Here is a 12,022-nt window from a genome sequence, read left to right on the forward strand (position 1 = left end):
ATGAATATNCCTAACAATAGGGTTCCATGGAGAGGTGACTCTGCTCTCGATGATGGCAAACTCTGTAATGTAAGTCTGAGTTCGTTATATTTATTTTCTCGAGTAAATCATGTTTATTTAGAAATCAGATCTTAGGTTACAAGTAATGAGATAATTATATATAATATATGTATAGGTGGATTTGTCCGGAGGGTACTATGACGCAGGAGACAATGTAAAGTATGGTCTTCCAATGGCGTTTACGATCACAACGCTGGCTTGGTCTACCATTACCTACGAGAAAGAATTACGAGCCACGGGAGAGCTCGAAAACGCTCGTGCCGCTATTCGTTGGGGCACAGATTATTTCCTCAAATGTTCTTCTCGTAAGAACCGCCTATATGTTCAGGTTTCAATCTTATAATCAATTTCGTATTTTGCAATTAAATCATGAAATAAAAATAAAAATACCTATTTATTAATTGAAATGGCCGTGCTATGAATATGGTCAAATAGGTTGGTGATCCGAACGCCGACCACCAGTGTTGGGCGAGGCCCGAGAACATGCAGACGCCAAGGACAATTTTGGAGATTAGCGATAAAGTTCCTGGAACGGAGATCGCGGCTGAAACCGCTGCTGCATTTGCCGCTTCTTCCATCGTTTTCCGCCATGTCGACCACAAATATGCCCGCCAGCTCCTCAACAAAGCCAAATTGGTATGCTTATTAATTTAGCATGTTTTTTATACATAAATATTTATTTAGTTTTTAAAATAAATACTATTTTGTTTATGGTATAAAATATGACATATTCTCTAGACAGCTCTCTTTAAATAATAAAGAACTAAAGATTAATTGCTGATTAATATCTCAATTTCAGCTTTTCAAGCTAGCCAAAAGCCACAAGGGTACATTCGATGGAGAATGCCCCTTCTATTGTTCTAACTCCGGTTACAATGTAAATCCCATCTCTAACTTCTATCTCTAGTTAAAATGTAGTATATCAATTATTACTTTTCTTTGTTCATATATTGATATATATCGTAAATCGTAATTCATATTAATTACAAATAATGTGAAGGATGAGTTGATATGGGCGGCAACATGGCTATACAAGGCGACGAGGAAGGAGGTGTTCCTTAGCTACCTCAAATTCGAAGCCATAAGTGCTTACGTCGCTGAATTCAGTTGGGACCTCAAGTACGCTGGTGCACAGATCCTCATCACCAAGGTATATTGCACATATCCGAAGTTGTTTTTTTGGTTGAAATCGATTTATGCATAAATAAATATATGTAAATGCAGTTGATCTTCGAAGGCGCAAAAGGACTTGACTTATACAAACAACAAGCCGATAGTTTTGTCTGCTCTAATCTCCCCGAGAGTCCTTACCACCAAGTCTTCACTACCCCAGGTCTTGCCTAGCTCCATGCATACATATTTCTAAAATTGAATATTTACAGTATGATATAGTGTGGTCTTCGTTATTAAAATATTTAGGTGGTATGATTCACTTGAGAGATGGAGCCAACAGTCAATACGTCACCTCCACGGCATTCTTATTCTCAGCGTACGCTGATATACTTCAGGAACACAACCAAAAGATCTCTTGCGGAAACAAGCAATTCGATTGTTCACACCTCAGGGCTTTTGCTAAGAAACAGGTAATATAGTCTCCCTCTTTATCTTTCCTATCAGAATGCAAAATAAACATACACTAAGACCACCATACGAAGTTTGAATATCTGGGAAGTGAAATTCCAATGTCTTTTTGCATTTAAAGTGATATATAACGTGTTAGAATATATACCTAATATGTTCTCACACAAACACAATGATAGAAAATGGCCTGAAGATATCTATTTTTATGCACGTATCAGATTGACTACTTACTAGGACATAACCCAAGAGGAAGATCGTACATGGTTGGGTTCGGACCAAACCCGCCAAAGCAAGCCCACCACAGAGGAGCCTCAGTGCCCATGCATGAAGCCAACGAGCCGCTAAGCTGCCCAATGAGCTTCGTCAAATGGTACAACAAGAACGTGCCTAACGCTAACGAGCTCACCGGAGCCATCTTGGGAGGACCTGACCGTCAAGACAACTTCCAAGATTTGCGATGGACCTCCGTGTACACAGAGCCTTGTACTTACATCAACTCTATTGCCGTTGGTGTTCTCGCCAAGCTGGCTGCCACGGCTTAGAGAGCCATTTATATCACATTCGAGACCACTTTGACGAAAGTATTATACTAGGGTATTCCTTACCTGTTATAATTGCATACACCTGCATGTGGGCATGCAATGTAATTCTATTTTTCCTTTTCTTTTGCTTTTGTAGGTAGCTTTTTGGAATCTCCGTTATATTTATTGCATGGGTATAAGAATAAGCCCCTAATAATTTGAAACAATAATGAAGTGAAACTTAATGAATAGCCGTTTCACGTATAATATATTGTTGTTTTAAACATTTGATGTTTATGTTAATTTCTATTAATTTTCTGAACATTCTCTAATATGGTTTTTAAAGATATTATTTTGTGTGCCTGTTAATTTTATATATATACAGCAAAATAAATTTAAATTTATGATCTTAAAAAACTAAAAAACTATATCCATTATACTCTGAATGAAATATCTATCTATCACCCTACAATATTGACGAAGTGAGCGAGTAATTAACGAATAAGCAAGTACAATCAGGTTTTAGAAGGCGTCATGCGAGCTGGTTCAAGTGATTGCCTAACACAGTAAACCATTGAAGCCGAGCTCCATTCCTTAAAAACCTTGAAAGTAAAGCAGCCTAAATTATGCCCGTTACATGAAAAATTTATCTCTGTAGAAAAGAAAGCTAGAGATGAACACCAACTAACTCTAAATGGCAATAATATAGAAGGAAGAAGAAGCTGCTTAACGCCAACGGGTTGGGACCAAATACATCAAGAATAGAAAACGTGAATCCCAAGAACAAGATAGAAGAAGAGAGCTATACATCATCCAACGTTTTCAGGCAACCACGGTATCCAATATATACCTTAATCGAGATCAAGAAATGAAAACGGGGTATACACTCATTGGGATTTATCGATATTTGAAAATGGGTTACACTAGCTTATTAAGTTATTGTATACATCACTATTATTCAAAGATAAAATATAAAGTTGGGACTACAAGATCGGGATGCGGAGGAGTGTTTCATGATATTCACAGCAGCTTTAAATGACGAACCTGAAAAAATGATTCAAGAATGTTGAGTAAGGTGGCAAACTTTGCATCAAACCCATAGACTTGGCAGAGCTGAGAATAGATGCAAATTAATAAGTTGTTTTTCCTCGGTTTTACTATTTGAAATAGTAGTAATCTTATTATATAAAGTTAGAAGACAAATTACTAATTAACGAAATCGTGACACGTGTCAATTGTATCATTCAGATGTTGACATATGTCAATTTTTTTTTTATAAACATAGTAGGACAACTTAATTATATCTACAGAATTTTACATGTTTATATTTAAAAAAGATTATTTTCTAAATCAAAAAGGAAAACTAACAAAATCAATATATTTCTATTGTTTGCTAATTATATTATACATGTGTTCTTGATAAAATTTGACATGTGTAATCAAAAACTTAATTTATTAAGCATGTATATTAATTAATAAATAATGAATAACAAAGTTAAAAAGAATAACATAAGTTTTTTTTTTCAATAAATAATTTTAGTCAGATATTGATTGTATTTATCGTTGTAATATAAACTTAAAAAGAAAAAATTTCAATACATGATGTGCATTACTATAGTTTTACATGTTTTATCTTAAAGATTTTAATGCATGTAGTAAAATGAAAAACCTAAAAATAATAGAAAATTGAGTTTTTAGGAAAGATATTTTGGTTAATTAATGAGAATTGACAAAAGTATTACTTATAAAATTATGACATATAGAAAAATAATATCTAGGATATTTTTGGATTTCCAAAAATTTTGTGGATGTTAAGTTGTTACCTGATTTTTTTACTGATTATTTTTATTGTTAAGTTTTAAATACTAACCCATATACATATTATCTCAGACGATGCTCATATTATTTTTTATTAAAATTTTAACTCTAATCCATGAAGTAGTGAATTATGTGTTTACGATAAAATAGACAGTAATGTGATTACTAAACTGAATGTCTAACGATTAATTTACTTAAGTTTATTTTTTTTCAAATATTAATATGTATCAGCTTTAAAAAAATCATTTAAAAGTAGGGTGATTTTCAAAAATATCACTTTTCCTATATCACTTTTAAGAAATACCCTATCATGTTGTCTATTTTCAAAAATACGTCTTTTCTATGTATAAAACAACTAAATAAGGCCCTAAATTCCAAATACTAAATTTTAATCCCTCAAAACTATATCCTAAATGTAAAAGAGAGAATCCAAACCTAAAAAAATTCCAAAAATTAATTTAAAATGTTGTAATTGTGTAAAAGAGTGTAAAAATAAAAATGTTTAAAAAAAGTATTTTTGAAAAGGGGTATACCAAAAAGGGTATTTCTAACAAATTCTCTTAAGAATATTAGTAATATTTTTTTACATTTGATTTTATAATTTCAGCACATGTATTTTTGTAATGCATATGTTAAAACATAAGATAATTCGAAATAAATTATAATTTATATGCATGAATCTTAAGTTATTTGATGAGAATGTCTCTATGTTTTTATATATGTTTTTATTTTTTAAATTTCACTCATTTAACAAATACATCTTAAATAATGTTGATTCAGTTTTTGTTGTGAATTGTATTTTGTTAATTTTTATTTGTATTTATGATTCTTACTAAGATACAGATTTGATATAATGTATTAATTGTGTCTGATATAAGTTATTTAGTTATATGCATTAAGATGAAATGTATAATTAAACTTAAAATATGGTTTATTATGATGGTATAGATATTTAAATGGTACTTCCAGTCCTATAAAAGTTTTAAGGTAAAAACACAAAGATTAATAAACAATAAATATTATGTCATTTATAAAATTCAACCAATAAAAAAATATACTGCATAGTTCAAATAGTCATAAATTATTATATTAATCGAAATTTTACGTAGAAATTGGAGAAAATATTATAAAATAGAGCAAAAGAAAGCCTTAAAATTCTAATATAATGGAACTGAGAGAGTATTAAAATGAAATATGAGAGGTTTATATTCAATATTAAAATGTTACAAGATAAATTCCAAAAACATGTATATTACTACTAAATTATTCTAAATAATTTTAATTTTTACCCGCGTAATAACGCGGGCCTTATCTAGTAAATCATAAACTAACAAACTAAAAAGCCCTAAGTACATAATAGATTTAAGAGATATTTGGCAAAATGATACATTTTTCAAACATAATTGGAAAGAAGATACATTCACTATTTACAATTAGAAAAATCCACATTTAACACTGTTTGACTATTTTCTCAGCCTTTTTTGCCATTCAACAATCTTCCTAATTACATTTCATGCCATTGTACAATTACTCTTTTTTTCTTCCTATTTCTTGATTTTTCAAATTAATATAATTTTTTTAGGAAACTTCTTAGATATAAAAAAAATCTATAGTTTTTTCTTTACAATTTGATATTAATTTTGTTTAATATTTTTTAAATAAATTATTTACTTCTTTTGTATCCGTACACCCTATTAAGGTGGATGGTTTAAACCATACTCAAATATTGCTGGATGGTTTAAACCGTATTCAAATATTGCTGGATATTTTTAACCGTACTCAAATAATGCTGGACGGTGTGAATTTATTCAACATGCTGGGTGGTTTAAACCGTACTCAAATATTGCTGTACAATGTGAATCTATCTAATATACTGGATAGTTTAAACCGTACTTAAATATTTTTGGACTATGTGAATCTATCCAATATACTTGATGACTTAAACCGTACACAAATATTTGCTGGACGGTTTGAATATATCTAACATGCTGGATAGATTCACACCATCTAACAATATTTGAGTACGGTTTGAATCTGTCTAACATGATGAATTATTTAAACCGTAAACAAATATTGATGTACAGAAGATAAAATAGTTAATAAAAAATATATATGAAATATATTTGAAATCACTAAAACAAAATACATATTAAATTATAAAGAAAAAAACAGAGATTTTTTGTAAGTGGAACAAAAATTGAAATAAAAAATATATTAATAAATATTAGAATAATTAGGAAAAGAGTAATATGATGAAAAAGAAAAAAAAATAATATATAGAAAGAGAAAGAGAGAGAAAGAAACGTATAAGGCTATAAGGCCATCTGCAATGGCAGAACAGTTGGGGTGTTCTTAACCCAATAAAATGAAAAAAATATTGAACAGTGCCCATAGAACACATTTTTGGGTCTTAAATTAGAACAGATTATGGCAGTCCGTGAATGGTTGAGATTTTTTGCAATTGAGAAAATTTTTCATTTATCTTTCTCTTCGACATCGCATCTAGGTTTTCGAAGTTTCTCTCCAAAACGGCGAAAGCTTCGATTTCTACATCTTCGCCGGCTAGGGTTTGTATTCCGGCCATTAAAACACCAAAATATGGCTTCAAATCTAGAGGGTTTAGGTGATGGTCATACAAGAATTCATGATAGACAAGCACATCACAAATTGAAGGAGGATTTGATTGAGAATATATGAAATAAATTTGGACATTAAACTATGTATTAATTATAAAAAATGTTTGTATGCTTTAATTAATTAAGTAATATGTTTGTCTGTTTTTTTTTTAATGTTTTTTTGTTTCATAAAAATTTGGTATTGTATTTTGAATTTTAGTATAAGTTTTTTAAGTTTGCAATTTAAATGTTATTATTTAAAGTTTTTATAATTGTAATATGTTTCATATTATTATATTATTAAATCTTATGATCTTAAACATTTTATCCCAATAACTAACTTCTTAACAAAAGATCTAAACTCTTTTTTATAATATTTTTACTCTAAGAACATCCAAAAATGTTCCCCCAATGCCCTAAGGAAACAGAAAAATATCCAAAAAAATCAACATGCTCCTTCCCACTCTCCCTCTCCTCTCTTATTTCTCCTCTCTCTTCTCTTTCTTCTCCCAACCATCAAACATGGCTTTTAGGTAATGTCCCCCATCACCTTTGACCCATTCTGATTTCTATCTCTAATCACCTCTATCTCACACCACCCTGTTTTTTTTTTATTGTAAATAGTGAATGTATCATTCTGATAATTAAGTTTCACAAATGTACTAAAACCCCAACAAACCCTAGATTTAATTGACTTCTGAAGAAATGTTACAACTACAGATGGATGATGATCATCACATTACATCTTGAGCTTGGATGAACCTGTGGGAAGCTTCATAGATCCTCTGTGAGTTGCATCTTCTTGGGGTCATCCATTGTCAGGACCGACTCAATTTTTTTGGGACCTTGTGCCCAATTTTGATTTTTTTCCACAAAACTATAAGGTTCTATTTGCAATATTTCAAATTTTAGAACCCTAAATTACAAAATGGGTTGGTGTGTTCAAAGGTATGGCAAGAGATTGGGATAATCAAAATAGAGTGGCAAAAAGAGATTGTTAACCCAAATGAAATTTCCATGAGCTAGCATTCAAAGTCCATATGCAAGATAATTTAAAAATCAAATTAAAGTCCAAATAATTTAGAGATGCAAAAATGATCATGCAATCTTTACACTAGAAGAAAGTGCTCTCAAGTGACAAATTGCTTAAGCTTAGACTCTTCATTTTTTCCCAAAGATTAAACAAGCACCAATGAACTATATAAATGAGGGTTGTGAGTTCAATCCTACGTCTCCACTTTTACAAGGCAACTTCATCATTATCCCCAAATGCAAATGCATGCTAAATGCTTCTAGACTCAATCTTAAACACAAAAATGAATATGCAAAGCTACATGCATTTTTTTTTGGTTTTAAAATTTTAGTTTTTTTTTTTGATTTTTCTCAAAACATAGCTATTAACAAATGCATGAAACTAAGAATGAAAATCAAAACAAAACACAATGTTAGATGGTTAATCCCTCCCCCAAACTTAATTCAAACTGTCTCGGTGTGAGAAAAGCCGGGAAAAAGATTAACAAGAAAAATAATGATGAAAATGAGAAAAGACTCTATGTACAAGGACTTGGAGTGTATCTCTAGTTCATGGAGGAATCAAGAGAGTAGGAGGAGTTACTAGTGCATGGTGTTGGAGACTTCTCAGCCCTTCTCTTCCTCCTTTGTCTCCTTTCATATGTTGAAGCTCTAGGTGAATCATAGAAACCAATGGCATTACTAGCTTCACCATGGATTGAGTGTCTCTCCAACTCATCCTCAACCACATCAGCTTCCTCTTCTCTTGAATTCACAACAACTTAAGGATTTGGTTTTGAGGTACTTGCAATGTCAATTTTGGCCTCCACATGCTTCAACCTTTTGTGAAGACCATTCACTCCCTTTACTAGCTTCTTAATGTTCTTCCCTTGCCATCTAACCAGTCGCTGGAGAAGGTTGATATGGGTGTGTGCGGTTCTAAGAGACTTGTTTGTAGTGGCCTCTTCAAATGGTTGGAAGTCATACCTAGCACTCCCATAAACTGGACTGGGAGGAGCTGCTTGTGAAGTGTCTTCAGCTTGATTTCTCCCCTTCCTTGAATTTGTTATTGGAATCACTGGCCCATCATCTTTGAATGAGTAGAGGTAATCATCCTTAATGTGGCAGCATATTCCAAACCTGATATAAAGGGATGTGACCTCTTGTTGAGGGAGTAGGAGCCTGTTCTTCTACATGCTCTTGAAGATGTAACCATAGTATGCATACAAACCCTTCTCAGTTTGGCCATCCAAATAACTAGTCTTCTTGAGGTAGACTAGATGAAGCCTTGCAATCCCATGGTCAAACTCACCAAGCTCAACTTCTTTTGCTTGTAAAATGGGAGTGACAAGTCCACCCATACTTAGAACTAGAGTCCTATCTGTTGTTGTCCAAACCCAACCTTGGTAGTGAAGCATTTGGTGGAGGAAGACAACAGCAACACAAGTGTCTTCATCATTGGAAAGTAGAAGAGTACTCTCCTTGTAGGTTCTTAGGAAGGACTACACTCCTTCTAGAAGACAACCAAGTTCATTGGCATGAACTCCTCCAGCCTCCCTTCTTGCAAAAAGAGTGTGTGAGAGAACCTTGTGAGCATATCTCACTGTAGGATGCATGATGCTTGTGTTCTTCACTTGACCAGCAATGTAATTTCCCACACAAATATCTTGCCAAAAAGAATCATACTCCTTTGGGTTAGTGTTGTACTCTAGCCTTGTTCCTGGTTGAAAACCATATATAGCTCTCAACTCTCCAAAAGTCATCTTGTAGTGCTTCCCTTGAACTTTAAACTCAAAATGTCCAAGATCATTGGCCTCCTCCACCATCTCTTCTTCATAATAAGTTACTGACAATGATACAAGGAATTCTCTAGTTGGTCAACATATGTGGGGAAAGCCAAGATTGAAGAACTGTCCTAATCCCAAAGTTGTGAAGATGGTTTGCATATCTTCAAGGAGTCCAGCATTGAGAAGGAATTCATGATCTGGGTATCTAGTTGGAGCAAACTTGATCCTCTTAAGGCGCTGCATCAGTTGGGAGTAAGTAGGCTTTTTCTTGTTTGGCTTTCTTTGATTTTCTTTGGCAGCTTTGGGTGGTGGAGACTCAGACTCACTCTCACTCATATCCCTTTCTTCTGAACCAGATTCTTCAATCACAACCTCTTTACTCTTCTTCTTTCTTGTTGGAGCTTTTTGTTTGCCAAGTGAAGACTTAGATTGAGTTGCCTTCTTCTTCTTCTCAACAGCCCTCTCTACAACTTCCTTTGCCTTAGTTTGTTTTTCTCCAGGTCTCAAGTTTGTTCTAGCCATTGTTCCTATCAAAAATACAAAAACACTTGAAAAATATTAGTTATGCTCAATAGGAGCAACAACTTGAATTCACAACCAGCAAGTGCTAATTATCTTAGAGATAAATCAATCATAGTGATCCAATGAACAAATGAGAACAACCTTAAGCAAAAGCCCCATAAGCAAACTCAACATTACTTCTTCTTAAAAAAATAAAAAAATTAAACTCAATAAACCATCAAACATGATCAATTGGTCTCCAAACTTTCTAGTCTCCTACAAATTGATTCTATGTACAATAGACAAGGTAAAGAAATAATAAAACTCATATTCCCCCAAATTTTAGATTTTAACAATTCTCAAGAACCCTAAGTGCTCAAAAATCTGAATTTTCGGAGCCCAGCAACAAAAACCAAATAGGAGTTAGCTAGCATCAATATTATGCTAAACAACCTAGAATCAAGACATAAAGAGCTGGGAAGTCCAATCTCACACTTATTAAATTCAAACTTTAGAAGAGAGGGTTGGTTTCTTACCTTGTTTTCGACGAGGAGTGATGCAGAGCTACAGATGAGATTCTAAGTAATGGAAAGAGCTTTCAAAACCGAAACCAACACACCAAAAATCTTTGAAAACGATTGAGAATTGAGAGAGATACAAAGTTTTTAGTGTTCTAAAGGGTTCAGGAGTTTTAAATCGACAAATCAGGAAGAGAAGAGAGAAATTTCGGAATGTAGGGGTTGAGGGAAGTAGTAAACCAGCCAAATTTGATTTGAAAAGTTGAAATTTTTTTCTGGTATACTAATATTGAACCGAATTAAACCGAGGAAGGAGGAGAAGACTTACCTCGATGGACACCAGCGGCCACCGTTTGGCCGATGCACCTGGCCGATTGGCTGCACGTGGCCATCACTTGGCCAACGGTCCTTACCGCGTATGGTCCCTGTCCAAACATCGAAGATCTTCACTCGGACACCCTTTGGCCGATGCACCATTCCGCGGACGGTTCCTATTCGAATCCTCGATGGCATCACTCGGCCATGGTCTGGCCGAAGGATCGCCCTGCGTGTTGTTCCTGTCCAAAGTCTCCCTTTTTACTCGTGAACCACCATCGGCTACCATTTTTCCGAGTGGCCACACCGCTCATGGTTGCTGTTTAGGTGCCCAAACTCTTCACTCAACCTTCACTTGACCGAGGGGGCTAACCGATGGCTTCACGCGGGCTCTATCTGGCCGATGCACCTGGCCGCGTGTAGCTCCTGGTTGAAACTTCATCACACCCGTGAATTCTCAATCGGCTAGGCGCTGGCCGATTGGTACAACCGATGGTATCACTCGACCCTTCCTTGACCGATTCACAATACCGTTTACTCCATATGTTTGTGAACTAAATCCACACAAGTCTCCCATGGTTTTCCGAACACAAAAACCCACAAACTAAAAGAAATTAAGAATATATGTACATAAGGATACCATGGGAATGCCTCCCACGTGCGTATGTTTTATGTCTCTAAGCTTGACGTTACTGCACCACTTAGGTGTCTTGAGATTCGGAGAGAGAAACTGTTGTTCCCTCCTCAATGAAGTCATTAGCCAAGTAGTGCTTCAACCTCTGACCATTAGCTATAAAATCTTTGCTAGCCTTGTTCAGCAACACAAAGGCTCCATAAGGTCGAACTTCTTTGATCTTAAATGGTCCCGACCAGCGGGATTTTAGCTTTCCTGGAAATAGCTTTAAGAGGGAATTGAGCAGTGATAATAGGATTTTCACCCAAGGTATCAATTCCCTATGCAGTTGTAGTACAAAGGGTTATCAATCTAAATGTTTGTTTATGCTAGCAGGAAGGATGCAATCAGAACTATGCAAGTCAAGCCAAGCACTAGTTTGGTTTGATCTAACAATCCTAAAATAAACTAAAGAAAGCAAATGAACAAGAGCCACATGACCTAAGCACTCGATGTAAGCATTCGAGTACCGGATCGGGTGGAGTGATCGGTTGATGTTCACATATTTTACCCTGTTTTCCCTTAATATATTCACATCTTCTGCATACTTTGCTATCCTTTTTGACCATTATTGCATAGTTTTAGGATTGTTCTTGCATTAGAGTGTAGTTGCATTGCATTT

General features: G+C 34.2%; 1 protein-coding gene across 1 annotated transcript; it reads left to right on the forward strand.

The window, feature by feature from the left end:
* LOC104698799 (endoglucanase 16) lies at positions 1-2,486 on the forward strand. The gene is made up of 8 exons (XM_010414190.1): positions 1-69; positions 176-388; positions 496-696; positions 860-937; positions 1,061-1,210; positions 1,285-1,393; positions 1,480-1,643; positions 1,860-2,486. The coding sequence occupies exons 1-8, from the start codon at positions 1-3 to the stop codon at positions 2,181-2,183; spliced, it is 1,308 nt and encodes a 435-aa protein (XP_010412492.1). The 3' UTR covers positions 2,184-2,486.

This window comes from Camelina sativa, chromosome 6, assembly GCF_000633955.1.
Source record: "Camelina sativa cultivar DH55 chromosome 6, Cs, whole genome shotgun sequence".
In the NCBI taxonomy this organism is placed as follows: domain Eukaryota; kingdom Viridiplantae; phylum Streptophyta; class Magnoliopsida; order Brassicales; family Brassicaceae; genus Camelina; species Camelina sativa.